General features: G+C 38.6%; 1 protein-coding gene across 2 annotated transcripts in view; it reads right to left on the bottom strand.

Annotated features, from left to right (window-relative positions):
* Window positions 1-19,903: 19,903 nt before the first annotated feature.
* Window positions 19,904-26,944, bottom strand: part of PGBD2 (piggyBac transposable element derived 2) — a 38,528-nt gene continuing 31,487 nt past the window's right edge. For both annotated transcript variants that reach the window (XM_039885540.1, XM_039885539.1), the window contains exons 2-3: window positions 23,879-23,940; window positions 19,904-22,024 (exon numbers count right to left, since the gene is read on the bottom strand). In XM_039885540.1, coding sequence (XP_039741474.1) covers window positions 20,281-22,024; window positions 23,879-23,895 — 1,761 coding nt within the window. In that variant the 5' untranslated portion in view covers window positions 23,896-23,940 and the 3' untranslated portion in view covers window positions 19,904-20,280. The remainder of the gene's footprint in view (window positions 22,025-23,878; window positions 23,941-26,944) is intronic.

Here is a 26,944-nt window from a genome sequence, read left to right as displayed (position 1 = left end):
TAGGCCTACCTCAAGAAACAAGAAAAAATTCAAATAAGCAATCTAACCTTACACTTAAAGGAACTAAAAAAAAGAAAAAAGAAAACCCAGCAACAGCACACAAAGCCCAAAGTGAGTAGAAGAATATAATAAAGATTAGTGTGAAATTAACAAAATATGATTTTTTTAAAAAACTGTACAATATCATGGAATCCAAGAGCTAATTCTTTGAAAAGATAAACAAATCGATAAACTTTTTAAATTTTTTATTAAATGTATTGAGATGACGTTGGTTAATAAAAGCACATAGGTTTCAAGTGTAGGATTCAAAATATGTATATTGCATTGTGTGTTCACCACCCAAAGTCAACTCTCTTTCCATCACCGTATATTTGACTCCCTTCATCCTTATCTACCTCCTCCCTTACCTCTGGTAACCACTAAATTATTTCCACATCCACGAGTCTGTTTGTCATGTTCGTTTGTCGCTTTCAGTTTTATATCCCACATAAAAGGAAAATTATATGGTTCTCAACTTTTTCTGTCTGCCTTATTTCGCTTAGCATGATAATCTCAAGATCCATCCATGTTGTCGCAAATGGCAATATTTTATCTTATGACTGAGTAATATTCCATTGTATGTATGTACCACATCTTCTTTACCCATCATCTATCAAAGACACTTTGGTAGTTTCTAGTCTTGGCCACTGTGAATAATGCTGCAATGAACATCAAGGTGTATATTTCTTTATGGAAAAAATTTAAATGTTTTAATTTTTCAGGTAACTACCCTGAAGTGCGATTGCTGTGTCAAATTGCAGCTCTATTCATAATCGTCTGAGAAAACTCCTTACTGTTTTCCATAGTGACTGTACCAACTTACATTCCCACTAGCAATATATGAGGGTTCCATTTTTTTTAGAACCTCTGTAGCACTTATTATTTTTTGTCCTGTTAATAATAGCCATCCTAACAGGTGTGAGGTGGTATTTCTTTGTGGTTTTGATTTGCATTTTCTTTATAATTAGTGAAATGGAATATCTTTTCATATGTCTGTTGGATACTTGTATATCTTTTTGGGAAAAAATGTCTGCTCAGGTCCTCTGCCCATTTTTAATTAGATTGTTTTTCTTTGAGTTGTATACGTTCTTTAATATTTTGGATATTAACCCCCTATCAAAGGCGTCACTTGAAAATATTATTTTCCATTCAGTTGGTTGCCTTTTTATTTTGTTGATGTTTTCTTTTGCTGTGCAGAAGCTTTTTAGATTGATATAGTTCCATTCATTTATTTTTGCTTTTACTTCCCTTGCCTTTGAAGTCGAATTCATAAAATCCATGAGTTTAGTACCTATGTTTTCTTCTGTGCAATTTATTGTTTCAGGTCTTACATATTCATCAAGAAAAAAAGAGAATCCAAATAAATAAAATCAGAAGTGAAAGAGGATAAGTGACAACTGACTCTACGGAAATACAAAGGATTATAAGAAAATACCACAAGCAATGTATGCCAACAAATTGGACAATCTAGAAAAAAAAAAAGGATAAATTTCTAGAAACATAAAATCTTGCAAGACTGAGTCAAGTAGAAACAGAATATCTGAACCAACTGATTACTGCTAACAAAATCAAATCAGTAATCAAAAATCTCCCTGGACCAGATGGCTTCACAGGTGAACTTTACCAAACATTCAGAGAGCAATTAACATCTATTCACTCAAACTATTTTAAAAAATTAAAGAAAATGGAAGGCTCCCACACCCATGTTACGAGATCATTACCCAGATTCCAAAACCAGACAAAGATATTACAAAAAAAGAAAATTATAGGCCAATATCCATGATGAACATAGATGCAAAAATCATCAACAAAATATTAGCGAACTAAATTAGCAATACATTAAAACTATCACACATCATGGTCAAACTGGAATTATTCTTGGAATGTAAGTGTGGTTCAATATTCAAAAACCAATAAATATGATACACTGCATTAACAAATTGTAAGATAAAACCACATGATCTCAATAGATGCAGAAAAAGCATTTGACAAATCTAGCATCTTTTTATGATTAAAAAACATTTACAAATTGGAAAAAAGAAAACATATCTCAACAAAATAAAGATCGTATATGACAAACACACAGCTAACATCATACTAAATGGGGAAAAACTAAAATTGTTTTCCTTAGGATGAGGAAAAAGAAAAGGATGCCCACATTTACTACTTTTATTTAACATAGTATTTTTAAATGTGGTACATATAGACAATGAAATATTACTCAGCCATAAGAAAAGATGAAATCCTGCCATTTGCGACAACATGGATGGATCTTGAGAGTATCACACTGATTGAACTAAGTTAGGAAAAATGTCGAGACTATATGATTTCACTTATATGTGAGATATAAAACTGAAAGCAAAATAATGAACATGACAAACAGATAGAGACTCATGGACATAGACAACAGTTTAGTGATTTCTAGAGGGAAGGGGGAGGGGAGGTAGCTAAAGGTAGAGGTGGTTACCCCAATACATTTAATTTAAAAACCGTTCTAGCCACAGCAATCAGAAAATCAAAAGAAACAAAAGGCATCTAAATTGGAAAGGAAGAAGTAAAACTGTCATTATTTGCAGATGACATAATACTATGTATGTAGAAACCTAAAGGTTCCACAAAAAGACTGTTAGAAATGATAAATGCCTTTAGGAAAGTAACGAGAAACAAAATCAATATTCAGAATTCAATTGCATTTCTATATACCAATAATGAACTATCAGAAAGAGAAATTAAGAAAATAATTCCATGTAAAATTGTACCAAAAATTATTTTTTAATTTAATTAAGGAGGTAAAAGAAGTGTACTTATAAAATTATAAGCCATTTAAAAATTAAGTTAAAAAGACACAAATTAATAGAAGCCCTATACTATGATTACGGAGAGGAAGAATTAACATCATTAAAATGTCCATACTACCCAAAGCAACCTATACATTCAATGAAATCCTTATCAAAATAACAATGGCATTTTTTCAGAATCATATAACAAATAATTTCAAAATTTATATGGAACCATAAATGACCTTGAGTAGCCATTCAATCATGAGAAAGTACAAAGCTGGAGGTATCATGCTACCTGGTATCAAACTATACTACAAGGCTATATGTTAACCTAAACAGCATGGCACTGCCATAAAAACAGATACATTGATCAATGGAACAGAATAGGGAGCCCAGAAACAAACCTACACTTATATGGTCATGTTATCTATTACAAAGGTGTCAAGGAGAATCAAGAGGGTAAAGACAGTCTCTTCAATAAATGGTGTTGAGAAAACAGGACAAATACCTGCAAATAATGAAACTAAATCACTTTCTTACACCATATATGGAAATAAACTCAAAATGGATAAAGGATGAAAAGTAAGACCCGAATCCATAAAACTCCTAGAAGAATAGGCAGCAAATTCTCTGACATTGCTGTTACTAATGTATTTTTCTGATATATCTCCTCAGGCAAAGGAAACAAAGGGAAAAATATACAAATGAGAATATATGAACTAAAAAGTTTTTATCAAAGGAAACCACCAACAAAGTGAAAAGACAATATACTGAGTGGGAAAAGATACTAGCCAGTGATACATCTGATAAGGGGTTAATATTCGATATTTATAAAGAACCCAAATCACTCAACACCAAACAAACAAACAAACAAACAAACAAACAAACAAAAAACCCACAAACGATCCAATTTAAAAAACTGGGCAAAGAACCTAAATAGGCATTTCCCTAATGAGGATATACAGATGGTCAATAGACATATTAAAAGATGCTCAGCATCACTAATCAACAGAGAAATGCAAATTAAAACCACAATAAGATATCACCTCACACCTGTCATCAATAAACAAGTGTTGGTGAAAATGTGGAGAAAAAGGAACCATTGTGCACTGTTGGTGGGATGGCAAATTGGTGCAGCCGATATGAAAAAGTTTGGAGGTTTCTCAAAAAATTAAAAATAGGACTACTTTATGACCCAAAAATTCCACTTCTGGTTTTTATTTTAAGAAAATGAGAACAATAAATCAAAAAGATATATACACCGTATGTTTACTAAAGGGGTATTTACAATAGTTAAGATATGGAAACAATTTAAGTGCCCATCAATAGACAATTGGATAAAGAATATGTGGTACATATATTCGATGGAATATTTCAAGAAATGAAATCTTACCATTTATGACAACATGGATGGACCGGGAATGTATTATGCTAAGTGAAATAAATCAGAAAAAGGCAAATACCATATGATTTCACTTATAATTTAAATTTAAAGAACAAAATAAACTAAGAAACAAAATGGAAACGGACTCAGATACAGAGGAGGAGCTGATAATTGCCAAATGGGAGAGGGGATGGGTAGAAAAGGTGAAGGGCCGAAGAAGTACAAATTGGTAGTTATCAAATAGTCACAGGGATGCGAAGTACAGCATAAGGGATATAGTCGATAACATTGGAACAACTAAGTATAGTGGCAGGTGGGTCTACACCAATCAGAGAAATTACTTCACAAATTATATAAATTACATAAATGTCTAATTACTGTGCTGTATATCGGAAACTAACATAAAATAATATCATATATTAACACTAATTTTAAAATAAAAATTTAAAAAACTACTCCTGCTTTACCCAAACATTCTGGCTCTGGGAATCATAATTTAAGGAGAAATTATCATTAGGAATGTGCTTTGTGTTATACACATTAATGATTATTTAAGCTTTTCTTGAAATTGGTCCTATTCTGTCCAGGGGGAAAACTCATTGTATTTACATGGTCTACAGTAAATTTTTTCATTCTACATGGCCTTGTAGGTTCCTGCTCCTGCAAAATGTATACTGTCTTTAACCACTAGCAACAGTAGTTGTGTGCATGGTGGGCACAGAGAAAACGCTAGACTTTTTTCCCTCAGGCTTACCAATTTTTTCCTTCTTAGGCTTTTCTTGCTGTATGCCACCCTCCTCCCTGATATTTGTACAACCATGTAAACATCTACACAAACTCTTGCTGACTTTACAACAAGGGGATACACACCCATCTGATCCTATAGGACTCATATGGCCTCGTTACAAAAATCTAATCTAAAAAAAAAGTATGAATAGGGCAAACAAACGTAAGCAAATTTTACTCATGAGAATAGTCCCAAAAATTCTTAAAAAAAAAAAAAGAGTGAATTGATTCTAACAGTATATAAAAAATATCCATAAATATTTGCATTTAATTTAAGGTAAAATTAACACTAGAATATTCTTAAAGTTAGAGATGTTTACAAACATTACAACAGATTATAGACAAAAATTATACCTTCTGTATTAGTTACAAAACCTTGACATAATTTTCTCTAAATCCTGATTTAAAAAACATGCTAACAAACTAGTAGTAGAATAAAATACTCCAATATCCTATTCCTTTACCTTCTTGACAATCTTTGACATTCATTTGTTAATGAAATTATTGAAAATATCATTTCTACATTGTTAGGCTATCCCTCTCCTCTGATGTGTGTGTATAGGTATGTTAACATGAACAGCAAGATACAAGTTTCATTTGCTTTTTACGGAGAGTGTAAAAGAATCTGTTGCCCTTCCACCCAGTACCCCATCCTTAAAAAGAGTTGGCTCTAATATTAGGTTATTGATTACTATTCTAATTCCTGTGCATATTGACTTCAACTCACTGCTTCCATCTAGACACTTGACTTAGATTTGTTCACCAAACATAGTGATCAGTTTGGAATGCAGACATTGTGATAACAACAAAAACTCTAAGTCTGTTCTCCCTTTGCTCACCCACTACGAGCCTCAAACTTCCTGTGAAGAACTGGCAGAACTCTGTGGTTGGCACAGTCAATAGTAGGCACCTATCTACATAACCAGCTTTCATCTGAGAAGGCTGTGTTGATCACTGTCAGACCAAAAGATCACATTCTCATCAGTTCTGCCTCATATCACTGGGTATTTGATTGACTTGATGAGTTAGCCTGATTTCGAGGTGGAGATACTTTAAGATAAGAAAAAAGTCCATTTTAATAGCAAAATTGGCCAGCACATACCTTACTGTCTGCCACGTTAAAGTGAGTCTCGGAGCAGTCAGTGGGTTTCTATAACTGACCTGGTGTCATTAGATGGTGAGAAACCAAGATTTCAAAATGACCAGACATTGAAAATTCTCTAACTTTGCACAGAAGGATATTGGGGCTCTGTGATTTGAGTGAATTCTGAAGCTTCGGAGCATCACCAGATTTGGTGAGGTTCTGTTCTTATAAACTCTCATTCCAAATCTACTCATCACAGCCCAAATAGAAACCTAAATTTCATCACCGTTAGTGCTTACATGTGTTAGCATCTGTTTTACTCTTTACACCGTGACGTTTACCATGGAAAGAACTGTGTTTGCTCAGTTTCACCTTTTCTCTCTCTCTCCATCTAGCATGTTGCCTCTGGTCAAAATGGGTTACACGCACAATAAGCTGAGGGCTAGAACCCAACTCTTGGACTCTGAATCTCGTGCCTGGACCATACTAGATGCTTTTAGCACACACACGCACAAATCATTTCCCTCCCTAAAGGCATTACTTTATTTTGCCCGATGGCTCCTTACTAGCTTCAAAGCACTTTCCAGCATTTTACATCATTGGGATTTATAGGAGGAGGCTGGGTATGGTGATATCCACTTGAGCAACGATATCTGGAAAAGTGTACACGACCTGCCAGGTCGCACGGATAAATAACGCTTTCTGACTGCTGAGTAAAGTCCCTGTTTACCAAGACTGAGCCTCACAAACACTACTGACGGACAACCTATAGAGTTGACATTGAGTGGATTTCCACAATCTGGAAAAGTTGGATGACTTCCCTGTCCAGATGCTTACCTTATAATTTGTGTTCAGTCACTATAATTTCTTAGAAAGTGTAAAATATTTAGAATTCCTTCTGAACATTGGTACCGGGGGGTGCTGTTAAGGAAGTAAGAGTAGACAATTTGAGTAGGAAGGGCATAACTGAGTGGGTCTCGCTAGGTTGTCCTGCCTCAGCCTGCCGGATTGTGAGCAGGGCTGGGATCACCCTAATCCCCAGTGCTGTGAGTCCAGGTGAGTGGTCGGTCAGCCTGAGTGATGCTGCACCATGGCTCAGCCCCGCCAGCTTCCCATTAAGGGCTAAGGCACCCAGGTGTGGTGTCCTAGAGGAATCTTCTCCCCAGGATATAATTAGAGGTTTTCAAAACAAGCTCTGATTTTTCTTTTGGTTGTTTTGGTCAGCACCACCATAATTTCCCCAGAGGACAAACTTGGAATTTTGACGTTTAATCATTAATCTCATATAATGATTAGGCAAGTTATTGACTGTTGTCTCATTTTCTTCCTCCCTGTCCCCAGGACTCACTCTCTAGACCTATTTCCTTGGTCTAGAATTACCTTCTTTATTTCAGATTCTTAGCTAAATTATCCTTCCTCAGGGTCAGATTTAAGTCATGCCTCCACAGTGAAATTTCCTTTATTTCCTCAGTGAATATCAACATATTTATTTAGTTAATTATGACATATATTTCCCTTTAGGCTTATCATACCTACATTGTCCTTTTATTCATCTTTACCACTCTCACAGTTAATGATGAGATTTTAAACTATGGAAGCACAAGGTTTCGCTTCTTATTCTCCCTTTGTTCCCTAGCCCGGGAAACTATCTTATTCTTGGTGCGCACTGATTTACACTATTAATTAAATCAAATTTCATTAAAATCAACAAATGCCATACTATGTGCTGGGAATTCACAATGATAAAAAAGTAAATGCACTAAAGCCTGGTAAAATAAGGAAAACTGATTAATTAAAAACAGATTATGATATGTGAGATAGCCCAGCAAGAAAAGCATGTAGACATTGCTGCGGCCACACATAAAAGTGTTAATTTGTCTAGATGCAAGATTGGTGGATAATCAAAGAATGAATTTGTGGGACTAACATCCAGTGAGTTTGGTTTTAAATGAACCAACACTGGTTTTCAGTACAATGAAAGAATCCATATTTGTTCAATAATATTAACTAAATCCTGTGCTTTATTCGGATTTCACTCATTTTCCCCTAATGTCCTTTTTCTCTTCGGGATCCCTTTCAGGAGACCAGATCCTATTCATCAATATGTCTTCTTAGGTTCCTCTGGCCTCTGAGAGTTTCTGAGACTGTTTTCATCAGCCCTGGCAGAGTGGCGCTAATCAGTATTTGGTAGAATATCCCTAGATTTGTGCTGGTCTGATATTTTTGCTCAGAGTTAGACTAACATTACAGGTTTGGGGGAGGAAGATTGCAGAGGTAAAGTGCCCTTATCATCATGTCGTGTGAGCGATACAGGATTTCTATGTGACTTGTTGCTGATGATGTTAGTCTCGGTGACTTGGCTGAGATGGTGTTTGCCATGTTTCTCTGTTGCAAACTTATTCCTCCTGCCCCATTTCCATACCCTGCTTTTCAGGGGCAAGTCACTTAGTGCAGCCCACACTCAAGGCAGGAGGGAGTTCCAGCTCCACCTTCCTGAGGGGCAGGGTATCTACATAAAGTATTTAGAATTCTCCCACACAGGAGCTTGTCTATCCCTGCCTCTCTCCCACTATTCCCTCTTTCTCCTTTCTCCTTTCCTTCTCCCTCCATCCCTTTCCTTTTTCTTCATTTTTTCCTTCCTTTCTTTCTCCTTTTTTCCCCCTTCTTTCTCTTTCATTTATATCAGAATAGACTCATGGATTTTATACATTTCCTTCTAGTGTCTAACTTGTCTTATCATCCTCTTGAAAGGATCTTTTTTTAAGATTAAATATATTGGGGTGACATAAGTCAATAAAATTGTTTCCAGTGTACGATATTAAATACATCATCTGCATAGTGCATTGTGCATTCACCGCCCAAAGTTTCGTTTCCTTCTGTCACCATATACTTGACCCCCTTTACCCTCTTCAGCCTCCCCAACACACTTCCCCTTGTTAACCACCACTGTTGTCTGTGTCTGTAAGTTTTTATTTGTGCGTTTGTCTTGTTCGTTTGCTGCTTTCAGTTTCATACCCCTCATGAGTTAAGTCGAACAGTTCTCAACCTTTTTTGTCTGACTTATTTAGCTTACCATGATAATCTCAAGATACATCCAAGTTGCAAATGGCAGTATTTCATCTTTTTATGGCTGAATAATATTCCATTGTGTATATGTACATCTTCTTTATCCAACCATTTATCAAGGGACACTTCAGTTGTTTCCAATCTTGGCCACTGTGAAAAATGCTCCAATAAACATCAGGGTGCATATATTTTGATAGATAAATGTTTTCAAGTTTTTTGGGTAGATACACAGGTCAAAGGTAGCTCTATTCTTTTTTTCTTTATGAAATTTATTGGGGTGACATTGATTAATAAAATTACGTAGGTTTTAAATGTGCAATTCAAGAATACATCATAAGTATATTGCATTGTGTGTTCCCTGACCAAAGTCAAATCTCCTTCCGTCACCATATATTTGACACCTTTCCCTCTATCTCCCCTTCTCCCTCCCTTCCCTCTGGTAACCACTAAACTGTTGTCTGTGTCCATGAGTCTGTGTTTGTCTTGTTCATCTGTTGCTTTCAGTTTTATATCCCACATGAGTGAAATCATGGTTCTCGACTATTCTGACTTATTTTGCTTAGCATGATAATCTCAAGGTAGCTCTATTCTTAAATTTTCAAGGAACCTCCACACTGTTTTCCACAGTGACTGTATCAACTTACATTCCCAGCAGCAGTGTATGAGGGTTCTTTTTTCTTCACAACCTCTTCAACACATTATTTCTTGTCTTGTTGATGATTGCCATTTTAACATGTATGAGGTAGTATTCACTGTGGTTTTCATTTGTATGTCCTTTATAACTAGTGAAGTTCAGCATCTTTTCACATATATGGTGGCTATTTGCATGTCCTCTTGGGAGAAATATTTGCTCAGGTCCTCTGCCCAATTTAATTGGATTGTTTTTTTGTTGTTCAGTTGTATAAGTTCTTTATATATTTGGAATATTAGCCCCTTATCAAAGGTATCATTTGCAAATAGCTTTTCCTATTTGGTTGGTTGCCTTTTTATTTTGTTGGTGATTACTTTTGCTGTGCAGAAGCTTTGTAGATTGATATAGCTCCACTTATTTATTTTTGCTTTTACTTCTCTTGCCTTTAAGGTCAAATTGATAAAATCCCCCCTGAGATCAAGGTCCATGAGTTTAGTACTTATGTTTTCTTCAGTGTATTTGTTTAAGGTCTTATATTTTGGTCTTTGATCAATTTTGAGTTAATTTTGGTGTATGGTGACAAATAGCAGTTTCATTCTTTTGCATGTGACTTTTCAACTTTCCCAGCACCATTTATTAAAGGTTTTCTTTTCTTCATTGCATGTCATTAGCTTTTTTTGAAAATTACTTGCCCACGTACATGTGGGTTTATTTGTGGGCTCTCAATTCTGTTCCATTGGTCTGTGTGCCTGTTTTGTTTGTTTGTTTGTTTTTCCCTGCGGATAACGTGCTGTTTTGATTACTGTCAATTTGTAATATAATCTGAAGTCAGGCAGAGTGATACCTCCAGCCTTATCCTTTTTCCTCAGGATCACTTTGGCTATTCGGGGTCTTTTGTGGTTCCACACAAATTTTATGAATTTTTGTTTATTTCTTTGAGAAATGCCATTGGGGTTTTGATGGAGATTGCATTAAACCTGTATGTTAATTTGGGTAATATGGCCGTTTCAACCGTTAATTCTTCCAATCATGAATACAGAATATCTTTTCATTTTAGTGTCCTCTTTAGTTTCTTTCAATGAGGTCTTCTAGTTTTTAGTGTATGGGTCCCTCACATCCTTTGTTAACTTTATTCCTTGCTAATTTATTCTATTTGTTGTAACTGCAAATAGAATTATTTTTTAAATTTCTTTTTCTGAATTTTAATTGTAGTATATAGGAATGCAATGAATGTTTATACATTGATTCGTACAAATCCTGCAACTTTATTTTATTGCTTTTGTTAGCTTTTTGGTGGAGTCTTTTGAGTTTTCTATATAAAGAATTATGTCACCATAAAATAAATTAATTTTAAAAAAAGGAATTATGTCATTTGCAAAAAGTGACAATTTTAATTTTTCATTCCCAATTTAGATGCCTTTTCTTCCAGGTAATTAAATTTGGTGGCATATAGCCTTTTGTAGTATTCTTGCATAGTCTTTTTTATTTCTGAGGTGGTCCTTGTAATTTCTTTCATTGCTGATTTTGTAATTGTGTTTTCTCTTTTTTTCTTAGTGAGCCTAGCCAGAGGCTTTCTAATTTTCTTTTTAAAGAAGCTCTTTACTGCATTTTTTCTGTTGTTTTTTGTTCTCGATTCCACATAACTCTCTTAATTTTATTATTTCCATTTCTCTACTAACTTTTGGTTTCATTTGTTCTTTTTCTAGTCTTTAAAGTGAAATGTTAAACTGTTTGAGATTTTTCTGGTTTCTTAAGTTAGGCCTGCAACGCTACAAACTTCTCTCTTATTACCGTTCGCTGTATCCCAAAAGTTTTGATATGTCGTTTTGTCATTCTCATTTGTCTCCTGAATCTTTTGATCATTTCTTTTCTTTCTTTTCTGACCAGTTGTTATTTAGTTTCATGTTGTTTAATCTCTGCATACTTGTGGTTTCTCTTGCTTTCTTTTTGCAGTTAATTTCCAGTTTCAAACATTATGGTTGGAGAATATGCTTAGTATGAATTCAATCTTTTTAAAATTGCTGGAGCTAGTTTTGTGTCCCAACACATGGTCTATCCTTTAGAATGTGCCATGTGCACTAAAGAATGTGTAATATGGTGTTTTGGGATAAAAGGCTCTGTAAATGTTGATTATATCCGATTGGTCTAGTGTGTTATTTAAGGTTTATATTTCCTTGTTGATTTTCTGTCTGGATGTTCTATCCTTAATTGTCAATGAGGTATTTCGTCTCCTATTATAATTGTGTTTTTGTCAGTTCTTTTTTCTATTGGCAGTGCTTTACATTTTTTGCTGCTCCCAGGTTGAGTGCATGTATATTGATAAGGATTATGTCTTCTTATTGTCTTATCATTATAAAATGCCCATATTTTTCTTTTGTTATTTTTTAACTTCAAATCTGTTTTGTCAGGTATAAATACAACTACACTTACTTTCCTCAGAATGTCAATATGCTTGGAGTATCATTTTCTGTCCCTAAAAGGTTTTTATGTTTTGTTTGTTTGTTTGTTTTTGTTTTTGTGTGTTTTTTGTGTTTTTTTTTTTGCTGTAGTAAGAACACAGAAGATCTACTCTCTCTGTCTCACTTATTTCACTTAGCATAATACACTCTAGGTCCTCCATGTCGTTGCAAATATAAGACTGAATTTTTGTAATGGCTGAGTAATATTCCATTGTACATATGTACCACAACTTTTTCCAATTGTCTATTGATGGGCATTTAGGAGTGAATATGTCTTTTCAGATTAGTTTAGGTTTTCTTAAAATAAATACCCAGAAGTGCAATTTCTGGGTCAACAGTAGTCTTATTTTTTTTCCAGAAACTTCCCTATTGTTTTCCATAGTGGCTGTACCAATTTGCGATCTCACCAACAGTGCACAAAAGTTCCCTCTTTTCCACATCCTTGCCAACATTTGCTGTTTTTTTTTGTTTTTTTGTTTTTTATTTTTTATTGATAGCCATTCTGAAAGGTGTAAGGTGATAACTCATTGCGGTTTTAATTTATATTTCTCTGATTAGTAATGTTGAGCATCTTTTCATGTCTCTTGGCCATCTGTATGCCCTCATTGGAAAAATGCTTATTTATGTCCTCTGCCCATCTTTAATTGAATTTAGTGAGTTAGTGAGATATTTTGGTGATTACTTGTATGAGTTATTTATAAATTTTAAATATTGACCCCTTATCAGATTTATCATTGACAAATATATTCACCCATTCAGTAGACTGCCTTTCCATTTTGTTGGTTTCCTTCACTGTGCAAGAACTTTTTAGTTTGATGTGATCCCACTTGTTCTATTTTTTTTTTCTTTTGCCTGAGGTGACATATCAGAAAAAATATTAGTTAGGAGCAATGCCAGAGAGTTTACTGCCTATGTTTTCTTCTAGAAATTTTATGGGTTTTGGTCTTACCTTTAAGTCCTTAATCCATTTTTGAGCTTATTTATGTATATGGTGTAAGAAGGTGATCTAGTTTTATTTCTTTATACCTGTTCAGTTTTCTCAACACCATTTATTGAAGAGACCGTTTTTACCTTATTGTGTATTTCTTCTCATTTGTCATAAATTAAGTGACTATTTAGGCACGAGTTTACTACTGGACTCTCTATTCTGTTCTATTGATCTGTTTGCTTTTATGCTACCATGTTGTTTTGATTATTATAGCCTTGTAGTATAATTTGATAGTACGTATTTGTTACCTCCAACTTTGTACTTCTTTCTTAAGATGGCTGTGGCTATTCGGGGTCTCTTGTGGCTCCATATAAATTTTAGGACTATTTCTTTGAGTTCTTTGAAAAATGCCATTGCTATGTTCATAGGAATTACACTGAATGTATAGATTGCTTTGGGTAGTATGGACATTTTAACAATGTTTTTTCTTTCCATGAGCGTGGTATGTGTTTTCATTTTCTGCATCTTCTTCAATTTCTTTCCTCAGTGGCTTGTAATTTTCCGAGTTCGGGTTAAATTTATTCCAAAGTATTTAATTTTTTGATAAAATGTAAATGGAATTTTCTTAATTTCTCTTAATGATAGATTGCTATTGGTGCATAACAATGCAACCAGTTTCTGAATACTAATTTCGTATCCTACTACTTTAATGAATACATTTATCAGTTCTTATAGTTTTTTTCATGAAATCTTTAAGGTTCTTCATATAATCATGTCGACTGCAAATAATGACAGATTTACTTCTTCCTTTCCTATCTGGATGTCTTTTCTTTCTTTTCCTCTTGCGATTGCTGTGGCTAGGACTTCTAATACCTTGTTCAATAAAAATGATGAAAGTAGAATTGTCTTCTTCCTGGTATTAAAGTTTTAGATATTCACTATTGAATATAGTGTTAGCTGTGGGTTTGTCATATATGGCCTTTATTATGTTGAGGTGTGTTTCCTCTATCCCCACTTTGCTGAGAGGTTTTATTATAAATTTATGCTGAATTTGTTGAACACTTTTCTGAATCTATTCATATGATCATATGATGTTTTATCTTTCATTTTCTTCATGTGGCGTATCATGTTTTTTGATTTGGAAATATTGAAACAACCTTGCTTCCAAGGAATCAATCTCACTTGATCATGGTGTAACTGATCTTTTAAAGTATTGCTGAATTCAGTTTGCTAACATTTTGTTGAGGATTTTGCATCTATTCATCATGGCTGTCAGCATGTAACTTTTTCTTTCTTTTTTTTTTTTTTTTTTTACAGAGTCTTTGGTTTTTGTCAGGGTGATTGTGGCCTCATGAAATAATATTGGGAGGTTCCTCCTTTCCAGGACCACTTCGGCTGTGTCCCATAGATCCTGAGTCAATGTGTTTTCATTTGTCTCAAAGTATGTTTCGATTTCTTCTTTGATCTCTTTGCCAACCCATTCATTGTTTAGTTGCATGTTATTTAGCCTCCCTGTGTTTGTGGGGGGTTTTTTTTCTTGTGCTTGATTGCCAATTTAATACCACTGTGGTCAGAGAAAAAGCTTCATATGACTTCAAACTTCTTAAATTTATTGAGATTTGTTTCGTGGTCTAATATGTGATCTTGGGAAATGTTTCATGTGCACTTGAAAAGAATGTACATTCTGCTGCTTTTGTGTGAAGGGCTTTGAAAATATCAATTAAATTAATCCGATGTAGTGTGTCACTTAAGGCAGCTCTTTCCTTGTTAATTTTCTTTCTATAAGATCTGTCCATTGGTGTCAATGAGATGTTTAAGTCCCCTACTATGACTCTACTACTTTTGATCTCCTTTATGTTGGTTCATATTTGCTATATATATTTAGGTGCTCCAAGTTCGGTCCACAAATGTTTAGAGTTTATTATCTTCTTGTTGTACTGATCCATTTTTTATTATGTAATATCCTTTTTTGTCTTATTATAGCTTTTGTTTAAAATCTACTTTGTCTAAGTATTGATACCTCCGACTTTTTTGTCACTTGAAATACTTTTTTTCATCCCTTTCAGTCTGTATGTCTTTTGATTTGAAGTAGGTGCCCTGTAGACAGCCTATGTAACGGTCTTGTTTTCTTATCCATTCAGACACCTTATGTCTTTTGATTAGAGCATTTAATTCATTTACATTTAAAGTGATTATTGATTTTGCCATGTTGTTATTCATATTTATGAACTCCTCCCCCTCCATCTTCTTCTTCTTAAAGAAGTCTTTCTAACATTTCCTATAGTACTAGTTTTGTGGTCTCTGGAAAGCTCTCTGTCTTTTGATTTTAAATGATAGCCTTGCTGGGTAGATTGTCTGGTTGTCAGTCCTTGCTTTTCATCACTTTGAATATTTTGTCATCCCCTCTGGCCTGTGAAGTTTCTTTTGAGAAGTCAATTAACAGTATTATAGTAGTTTCTTTGTAGTTAACTGCTTTTCTGTCGCTTTTAGGTTCTTTCATTGTCTTTAATATTTGGCATCATAATTATGAAGTGTTGTGGTGTGGGCCTCTTTGGGTTCAACTTGTTTGGGGACTCTAGTGCTCCCTGTGATTGTATGTCTACTTCCTTCACCAGATTAGGGACATTTTCTGCCACTTTTAAATATAGGTTCTCAATCTTTTGCTTCTCTCTTCTTTTTCTAGTACTCTTCCTTTTCTAGAACTTTTAGAAGTACAATTGATGTTGTCCCAGAAGTCCCTTAAACTATCCTTACTTTATTTTCTTTTTGCTATTCTGATCGGGTGTTTTTTGCTACCTTATCTTCTAAATTGATGGAAAAGATGAAGGGATTAAGAAGTAAAAACTGGCAGTTAGAAAGTAGTCATGGGAATGTAAAGTACAGCAGAGGGACTATAGACAATAATATTGTAATGGCTAAGTATTGTGCCAGGTGGGTACTAGACTTATCAGTGGGATCATTTCGTAAATTATGTCTCACCACGATGCTGTACACCCAAAATCAGCATAAAATATTAAATGTTAACTCTACTTGAAAAATGTTTTAAAAAAAATTACATTATTATAATTGTTGACTGTGTTCCCAGAAACCACACAACCACCCCACACCAGCTCAGATCTGCTACAGTCCAGGGACAGTCCTGCCCACCCAGGGACCTGATGGGAGACATGCTTATCCATGCCTCCAGTGGCAGGCCTGTTGACATTAGTCCCAAAGACAACAGAGTATCAGTCATATACCGGCTCCAGCCCCACTTGACTGCAAACCCGACAGTCCCATCAGTCTGTGGTTCTGGCAGGAGACCAAAACCCACTCTGTAGACTTTATATCCAAGAGAATGGAAAGCAGGATTTGGAAGACATATTCGCACACTTGTGTTCACTACAGCATTATTCACAATAGACAAGAGACAAAAGCAATCCAAGTGCCCATCAATGGAGATAAAGAATATGTGTTATATAAATACAATAATATATTATTCAGCCTTAGAACAGAAAATCCCATCACATGCTATAATAGATGGAACTTGAGAAGATTATTCCAAGTGAAAAAAGCTAGTCACAAAGAGACAATTCCACTTGTACCAGGTACCTAAAGAGATCAAACTCATAGAAACAGAAAGTACAATAGTGAGTGCCAGGGGTGGAAGAGGGATGAATGGGCAGTTGTTCACTTGGTATATATTTTCAGTTTTGCAAGATGAGAAATTTCCAGAGATCTTTTGCACAAGGATGTGACTGTATTTAACACTACTGAACTATTCATTTAAAAATGATATTTTGTTTTGCCACATTTTTAAGAGACATAATTACCTACCCAGCAATCAATGAAGTCTTGTAGATGTCATTTTCATGGCTTGAAGAGCTTCGGAGGTCTCCAAGCCTGCATGGTCTGGCGTACTAAATATTTTATTGGGTTCAGTTCCCTAGCAACTAGAAAGGGATTTGAAATGGTACCCGGAATACCAGGACAACTTTCATATCCTTTTCACTTACAAGATGCATATGGTTCTGTTGTACTAGAGGAGACAAGGTAGACAATCTATTCAAGCGTTTCCCACTTGTAGGGGTGGTGACCACCCATAGTTTCATTTTGTACCTTAAAGTCTTCCTTACAGAATATGCCAACAAGGAATGTCATCTAACCTGGAAGCCAGATGTGATGTTTGATGTGGTCCATGCAGGCTTCTACTGAATGTGAGTTTTGGCTTCAGGTAGTGACCTGGGAAACACTGCACATTCTCCTGATACTGTTATGACCTGTGACCACTCATCTGTCCCAGGAGAAATATTTCTTTTAGCTGTTAAGGAAGGTGTTACCATTGCTCATTCTGTAGCTCTGGAAGTTTTACAGCCTAATTTCACAATCATTTCAATTAATTTATTTGGACCATCAGTAGTAAGGTAAAAAAATATTTGGCAAGTATCTGCTAATATTTCTGGATCATCATGATGCAGGAGGCAAAAACTAAAAAATTAGAAAGAATTTGCTCAACAAACTTTAGGACAAACATTTTAGAGTTCCCAAGCTTGATTTCTAAAGATGGAAAAGTGAACCAAAGGTATGAATATTTTTTTTAATGTTCATTTTGAAAGCATTTCAAACATACAAAAATTCCCCAGTAATAGAATTCCTTTTACCCACACTCCCCAGATGCTGACACCTTTGCATAACCATAACACAGTTATCAAAGCCAGGGAATTAACGTTTATAAAATAGTATACACTAATCTACAGACTTTATTCAAGTTTCATCAATTCTCCCACTCATGTCACTTTTGTAAACCATTTCTGTGGCACCCAGGCCAGGATTGCACGCTGCCCTTTATCATACCTCCTGCTCTTGTCTAATCATCTACAGGTCCTTATTCTCATTGTTTTATATAGCCTTGAAACCACCAGTGTTAGTCAACCATTTTGTGGAATGCCCCTCAATTGGGGTCTGCCTTAGGTCTTCTCATGCCTTGGAATTTAGTACATTCTGGCAGGAATACCAGAGTGCACCATACCTAGTGGGTAGTGGAGGCACATAGCATGTTTCTATGTCTTGTTACTGGTGGTTTTACCTTGGATTGCTTGGTTGAAGTGGTGTCTGCCTCATTTCTCCACCAAGGAGTTACTGTTTATTCCCTTTGTAACTGTTGGGTATCTGGTAAGATGCTTTGCCCTACGAACTTTAGCATCCACTAATAGTTCTTTCTGCAAAATTGTTACAATCACGCACCACATTCTGTCATTTTAGTCAACAGACTGTATATATGATGGTGGTCCCATAAGATTATAATGAAGCTGAAAAATTCCTATTGCCTACTGATATCGTAGCTGTCCTGATGTTGTAGCACAATGCATTCCTTATCTGTCTGTGGTGATGCTGGTGTAAACACACACCTACTGCGTTGCCTGTGATATTATCAAAACAGCATGTACAATTATGTACAGTACATAATACACAATAATGATAATGACTATGTTACTGGTTTATGTATTTACTATACTATACTTTTTATCAGTATTTTAGAGCATACTCCTATAAAGTGCTGTAAAACAGTAGCTGTGCACGCTGCCGGCACCCTCATCTCATACTTACTATGCCTCTTCATTGCATCGTTGTCTCTTGTGTGTGATTAAATCTCATGTTGTTTTGTACAGTAACATGCTGTACAGGCTGGCAGCATACAGACTAGGTGCAGTAGGCTGCACTATCCAGGTTTGCGTCAGTGTACTTTATGATGTTTGCACAACAAAATCACCTAGTGATGTATTTCTCAGAATGTACCCGTATAATGTGTGGTATTTGCCAAACAGTATTTTATTTCCACCCTACATTTATTAACCGATACTTTACTGAAGAAAAGCTATGTCCTTTCTCTCCTTTTTATTTATTTATATCGCTATGAACTAAACATGTGCTTTATTCTATAGGTATAAACTTTTAGGATTTTGGATGAATTTTAAATTGCCTTTAGAATGGTTGTACAGATTTACACTCTTTCAGGTACTGCATCGTTCTGTCATCTTTCTATACCCCACCAACACTATTATGTATAAATAAATGCATCTGATGAGAAAACAATGTATAGTAATTGTTTTCCTTTGCATTTTATTGCCACTAGAGTGAAATCTCTTATATTTATCTTCACCATTCATTTTTCATCTTGGAATATATTTTCTCAATTTCTTTGCATTTTAATTCTGATAATGTCAATTTAACTGTTTTATACAGTCAAATATACTGATGTTTTTAAATTTGCGCTTATATAAAGTTCTTTTCCATATAAAGAGAAGATATTCAACATGTTTCTTTGATTTCTGATAGGTCCAAACTTTTACATGTGTTTCTTTTATTCTTCTGGAATGCATTCCACTAGGTTTTCCAATCTAAATTATTTCTTGTATTTCAATACTTTCTCCCAAACTTCAGAAATTTATAAAGATAGAATTTAAATAAGTGGCGAAATATATATAACTTTTAATAAGTAATGCAAACCATCCACTTTGGGTAAAAAAGATTCCTACTTCACACTATAAAAATTGATTCCACATGAGAATATGTGTGTATTGTGAAAATATTTTTATCAAGAAAATACAAACTACAAATCTAGCCCTCTGGATAAATTTGATGCAGATTATGCCTCAACAGTTTGACGGCATGGGATTAAAGTGTAATAAATGTGATTAAGATATCCATCATATTGACATAATTTTTATATACTACTGCCTATATCTTAGATTATAATCGATAGAACATAACGATGGAACCTTTTTATTGTTCATGAAAAGTTTCTCTAAAGGATTTGATTACATTTGATTGGCCTCACTAGGACTCAGCTATATTCCAAAGCAAGATTTTTATTTGAATAAAAAGGGGCTCATAAGGTGAAATAAATAACAGTATAAAATACAGATTTACAAACATTTGTGGTTACTAATATAAATCCCCGTTTATATTACATGTAGGTATAATAGAGGATAATAAACAGGTAATTGACATGGAGGTGGAGAGAAAATACACCATTCTTCGTCACGGGTTCGGGTCTCTTTTTCCCAACAAAAATGAAACATAAGTCCTCCAATTGCTAAAGATCTCTCTCTCCGCCAGACACCAGGCTCTCCCTGCTCGCGCATCACCGGACGTGGTACTCCCGGAAACACTTGGCATGCACGCCCTTCTGGCACTTCTCGCAGCGGGTGTTGGTCTGCGAGTGGCAGAGGGCGCAGCGGGTCCTCTTGTCCTGGTGCACAATCCAGTGCCCGATCATGTCGAAGCGGCTCTCGGTTTCCAGCCGCCGGCCACGCCTTCCCTGAGACGACGTGTCGGCATTGCTCTCCAGGTACACGCAGGCCACATACCTGCGGAAGGCCAAGAGGTCCACCTGCGCGTCGCCGCAGCAGATCCGGTGCAGCTGCCATGCATTGTTGAGGGCGGCGTCCAAGACATAGCCCATGAAGCTGGAGTACCACTTGGTGCCCCGGACCCGCACCTTGTACCTGGCCATGTTCTGGTCCATGCGGCCCACGCCCCCCGCCTTCTCCTGGTACAGCTGCAACAGGCACGGCAGGCGGACCTGGCCTCGCGCCCCTGCCGCGCCTGCCGGACGACTGCTCAACCTCACCGGCTCTATGCCGGCGGCGTTGGAACAGATGGTGACCACACTGCTGTCACGCCATCGGCACACGATTACCTCCTCACACTCATCCACTTTGTAATCGAACGAACCCCTCTTCATTTTCTTCAGTTCTTTGGGATCTTTAAGGGGGCAGCACTCTGTCCTATACTCGCGCACAGTTCCTGTGGCCTTAACCCCCCTTCTCCTCAAAATGGACATCAGTTTGACACTTGTGAACACCTCGTCGATAAAGATGTGGTAGGGCAGCCGGCCGCGCTCCTGCAGCGCGTCTGTGAACCTCAACACCATGCTGGTGCCCAGGTCCAGGCCACCACCCGGCCTGGTGAACAGCGTGCCCTGTGAGGGCTCGAACCACACCAGGTAGCCACTGCTGGTGGTGCCACACCAGACCCGGCAGCCTAGCCGCCCCGACCGCCCCGAGGGCCGCTGAGACCCACTCTGCCCAAAGTACTCACACGACGACTCGCCAAAGCTGTAGAACTCATCCAAGGGTGCATGCTGCTGGAAACTGCGGTTCATACGCACGAGGAGAGGCCTTACCTTGGTGAACCTGTCGCTGTGGTCCAGCTCACTGTTATCCGCAAAATGCAAGTATGAGAAGATCAGCTCAAACCTGTCCCTCCTGATGGCATCTGCCACAAGATGGTGATGCGAATCAGGAGAAGTTTCCCAAAACATCCTTCTCCTGGGATAGGATATGTACCCGCTCAGAATCAGAATGCCCAAAACACACTTCAGTTCCTGGGCTGTGAGACCCAGATGGACATTTTTCTGCCAAGCGTAACGATTGGTTTCATTAACAATAAAATTAATCGTTCCTTCATCAAAAAACAACTCGAAGAGGCCTACAGGACTCAGCTCCTGGCTCCTGAGGTGCTCCATATGTGGGTCCGACGCTGGCCAACTGCTGAAGTCCGGCCGGATGTCCCTCTTGGTCCAGACCCGCTGCGGCCCAGCTGCCCTCTGCCTCTTCAAGGGCAGCAGCAGCTGTGGGTCCTCCTCATCCCAGCTGCCATCATCCTCGGGCAAAACAGAGGCATGCAGCACATGGCCAGGCAGTTGGGCACCTGGCCAGCCATCCTCATCCCCCGAGTCTTCGTCAGTGAAGTCCCCCACAGCACTGTCGGGTGGGGCGATGAAGATTTCCTTTCTCTGATAGCTGGACCCATCCTCCAGAGCGCTCAGAACCTCAAGCAGCTTTGTGGATTTCAGGCTGGAACCTCCGCTAGCGGTGAAGCCACTGCAGTAATAGGAAACAGATTAGCACACCGCCCCCACTGCAAAGCACCTGGGCTTGAACAGCATCTGGAACCTGCACCCTCGGCACAGTGCCCAGGAAGTAAATTTCCAGACAAACACTGATTTAAACTATTTTAATGATGGGGGAGGCCTTCTAAAGAGGCATTCCACACTTTCTTTCTTCTTAAATAAATGTCCTGAATAGAGGGTCCCCTCCAGTAGTGAGTCCAGATGCCACTATCATCACCCAGATAACAGTAACCACCATTGGGAAGCCTGGGCCACAGAAGCAATCCTCACGGATATCCCCTGACTCAGTGGCCCCAACAGCTCTGCTTCATGTTGCTGTCTCACCTGTCTCTTCCCTTTCCCGTATTCATTTGGCAAATACAAGTGTCTCCACTCCCCAAATTCTCAAACTCTCACTAGCTGAACTCTCGCTAGGTGAACTCTCGCTACCCAAGCTCTGGATCTGAACAGACCTAGACAGATCTTCAGATGAAGCATCCACACCAGACATTTCACTGCACACTCACTGCAGTCCAGATCTAATGCCACTGGAAAACACAGAAACCCCCTCCCTGGACCTGCGGGAACTTAGTGGATGGCAAGAGATACTATTTCATGAGCAGGCACTGCCCAGAGGTTGAAGGTGGACACCTTCCATGCCCACCTGCTCAGGACTTGTTCTAAGTGGAGGAGACAGATGGCAGATCATCAAGCAAGTGACCCCACTGAATGGCATTGGGTGATGATGAAGGCCAGCCATCCTGGACGAGGATGGAAAATGCAGCCAAGGAGAGGACTGGGGTGCTACTCAGGCAGAGGGTAAATGAAGGCTCACAGGGTAAACGGCCTGCAAGTGAGGGAGTGAGGCTTGCAGACAGCTGGGGACAAGGTGGTCCAAGCAGAGAAAGAACCAGCGGCACAGGCTCCAAGCCTGAAGAAAAATGGTACCTGCCAACAGCAAGGACGCCAGGTGCGGCTACAGGTGCAGTGCAGGGAGGAGAGCAGAGCTGAGGTGGTAGCAGGCCGCACGGGCTGCAGAGGCCCTCGGCAGCACTGAGCGTGTGTGACTGTCACAGGAAACCCACAGGGGGGTTAGGGGACGCAGGATGTTGGGGGTCAGACATGGCACTCTGGCTATGAAAATGGGCTGCATGGGGACAGCGGGCCCACTGCTGTTTGCGCCCCTCTCCATGTGAAGAGCCCAGAAGGAGGCACGGGCTTCAGCACAGAGCCTGTTCGCAGACCTGCCCTCCATGTCTGGAGTGAGGTGCATTACATAGTTGCTGCAAGCTCATGTCTGTGCTGCGGCCAAGTCCCTACTCTGAGCACTCTGAGCTCTACACGGGCCAGGAAGGAAGCTCCGCCTTCCAGGGGGAGGAAAGCTGAAGCCCTTACCACAGAGTGCACACTGAGATGGGGGTCAGGGCAACAGCCACCTTCCCTCGTCCTCCAACTTAGCCCAGCCAGGGCCCCTATGAGCCTCACCTTACCACCCGCCGCTTGCCCCCAGGCCCCAAACGCCCTTGGCACATAGCTGTTCTGCCCCACGGGTGGGAGAGCTTGTGGGGAGGTGTGCCTTCTGTCTTCAACGTAAACCACGCTTTTTCCATCAAGGGCAGACATAGCAGCTTCACAGCCACACCGGTACCACATACTCCCTGTCTACCTGTCTTTCCTCTAACCTTCTCCAACCCCTCCTCTTTCTTCCTCCTTTTTGCTTCCTAGACACCAAGGACTTAGTGAGACCAGCAGGATGAAGGACTAAAATCATCATGGGCTTGGCCTTTCAAAAACAAAGGAGTAATTAATTACCTGTGTGAAGCCTCCCATCAAACAGCACTCCTACCTTGAGCCTGAAGCCATGATGAACTGGAAACACGTTTGTCTTGACGTGCAGAATCTAAGAATCTGTAAGACAACAGAAGTGGATTTTTTAGAAATTGCACTTTAACTAGCAAGGCAATAAGACCTTCTCTACCACTTAAGGGAAAACATCTCTAGCTTAATGTTCACCACCAACCAGTGGAAATGGGCTGAGTATATACAGGAAATGGTGTCTAGCCAATTCGCTAGTCAGAGGGAAAGAGAACGAGTTCTGTCGCCTCACAACAGGATACACGCTAGGGCAGTGTTTTCTACGTTGGCATTGCTGGCATTTGGGGCTGGATGAGTCCTGTTGTGGGAGGCTGTCCCATGTATTATGAGATGTTGAATAGTAGAAGCATCCCAGGCCTCTACCCACCACATACCAGGAGAACGTGCATCCCTCTAGTTGTGAAAACAAAAAATCCTCCAGGCTTCGCCAAGTGTCCCCTGGGGACAAACTGTGCCCTGGCTGACAACTGTTCCAGTCAGCACCACTACTAGAACCTACTTGAGGAGGAAAACGCTGTCACCAATGCTGCTTGACATGGCAGCCATCAGCCACACATGGTTATTAAGCATGTGACAGACATGTGGCTAGTGTGACTGAGAAACTGGATTTTTAACTTTATGTAATCTTGAGTTTAATTTCAATAGTCACATATGGCTGGCTGGTGGCTACTATATTAGACAGTGAAGCCCTAGATGTATTAAGAACTAATTGTGAAAAGGCAAAACTGTTAAATGTTTAAAGTATTCTAATGACCACAGAACAAGGAAGCCTTTCTTGTAGAAAATACAAAAACCTGAAGATTGGTAAAATGAACTACATGGAACCTCCAGCAAATCCGTGGTAGGTGGTCTCTAAGATGCCCCCAAAGCCCCTGACCCCTGGTGTTCACGCCTTGTGTGATCTTCTCCCCTGAGGAGGCTGGGCCTTGTGACTTCTCACAAATTCAACGGGGTAAAGGTGGTGAGCTGTTTCTTCTGGGGTCAGGCCACAAACAGATGGGCCCCACCTTGTGCTTGCTCACTCTCCCATGCCCTGATTGACTGACTCCATGGGCACCCAGCTACAATTTTCTGAGCTTCCCATGGGAGTGGCCCATGGGGCCAGGAACCAAGGGAACTCCCTGGCCAGGAACCAGAAGGCACTGAGCCCTCAGTCCAATAACCACAATGACTGAACTCTGAGGGACACTCCCTCCCAATCACACCTTCAGAGGAGACCACAGCCCTTGCTGACAATTTGCAATCTCAAGAGATGATGAGCCACTAGAACTCAGCTAAGTCATAAGTGGATTCCTAACTGGCAGAAACAAAGAGATAATGTTGTTTTAAGGTTCTAAATTGTGGGGTAATTTGTGATGCAGCAAAAAGTAACTAATATAACATTTATACAACAAAGCACTGAAAACAACAGTCAAAGTCATAGCTGTCATGAGATATTCAAAATACATATAACCAGGAAAGAACTAGTGTCCAGAATATATAAAGAATTCCTACAAAACAGTGAGAAAGATAAACAACCCAAAAAGGAACATTAGTTTATTAGCGAGCATTTACCCTCAGGAGCTCTCATCCACCTGGTGCTACTGAGCTTCCGTTCTGAGGACAATATAAAATGTAGAGACTAGAGGAGACTGAAGCAGACCTACGAAATGGGCTAATAGGACAGGACTGCGTGAAGACCCTGCACAGAGCTGCACCAGGAAACAAGGACAAACGATAAACAGTCCCACTGTACAGAAGTGGCCAGCAAGCAAACACCACTGCATAGGAGTGGGGAGGGCAGGGATCGTCTAAGAATTTTTAACCATGAATGTTTATTAGGCCAATTCACATTTCTTAGTGGTCTCAATAACCTCAAGTGAAAATTTAAATGGAAAGTGACCTTCACTGGTAGTGCCCCCCAGGGAATAGTGGAGACAAACAAAAACCTCTTGGTAGTAATATATCCCAAACAAGACTTTAAAAGACCTCCACTGAGAATAATTCCAAAGAGCATAAACTGACAATCAGAGAAAAAGGAAGGTTGCAAAATAAACAAGAGAACAAAAGCACCATGAATGGGAGCCAGTAGAAACAACACACAACAGAATCATACCCACAGAAACTAGATACTTTACATATCAGAAAAATATGAAATAAGTATGTTTAATAAGTGCCAAGAAACAGCATGAACAAAAAACAAGAAATTTAAAAAGAAATAAAAAGGTCAACAAGAGTTAAAAAAGAACCAAACAAAATTTTGAAAAACAAAAAGTCCAGCAACAACAACAACAACAAAAATCACAAAGGAAAATAAACCTAAAGGAAACCGCAAAGAAAAAAAAGACCTAAAAAAATGGACGAAAAAAAAAAAAAACTACCAAAATACCAAATAAACAATACCAAACAAATCAGAAAGGAACCAAATAAAATTTAAAAGAATATACAGAAACAAAAATATGTAATAAGAAATTAAAAATTCAAAGAAACAAGAAGGACATCAGCAAAACAGGGAACTGGGAAACTCCATATTCTCACCCATGCAGAAGTGCTAAGGAAAACCACCAGAGGCTGCTAAAACAACTCTGTAAGATCTCTGAAAGCAGACGAACATTTACAGCAACCAAGCGAACCTTCAACTGATAAAAAACCATCTTGGTCCTGTCTGGGCAGCGAAACTAATTCACAGTCCCACCCACTGTGGGAAACAGCCTTTAGGAAACCCGCCCAATGCATACAGTAAACTCCACAGCCCACCCTACCACTACACTCACAGTGGCATTCAGCACAGAGCACAACTGTCTGCAGAGCAAAATCGGTGGCCCAATCTGGCCAAGTAATTCAACGCACAGTCCTACCTGACTTGGGTCTCCAAAAACAAGCCAAGCTAGCCATGTGGCCCATTCTGGTGCCTCATTCAAGCAGGAAAGCTAATTCATAGTTCTGCTTACTGCTGAGTACAGTACCCAGTGCCAAGCATCTAGGAAGCCGGACGGGAAAACCCAGGCAACCACGGAGCCCATCCTTCAGCCTCGCTTGAACAAGGAACCACGCCAGC

This window comes from Pteropus medius, unplaced genomic scaffold (assembly GCF_902729225.1).
Source record: "Pteropus medius unplaced genomic scaffold, Ma_sr-lr_union100, whole genome shotgun sequence".
In the NCBI taxonomy this organism is placed as follows: Eukaryota; Metazoa; Chordata; class Mammalia; order Chiroptera; family Pteropodidae; genus Pteropus; species Pteropus medius.
The sequence above is the reverse complement of the archived record's forward strand: the minus strand, read 5'-3'. Positions and strand labels throughout refer to the sequence as shown.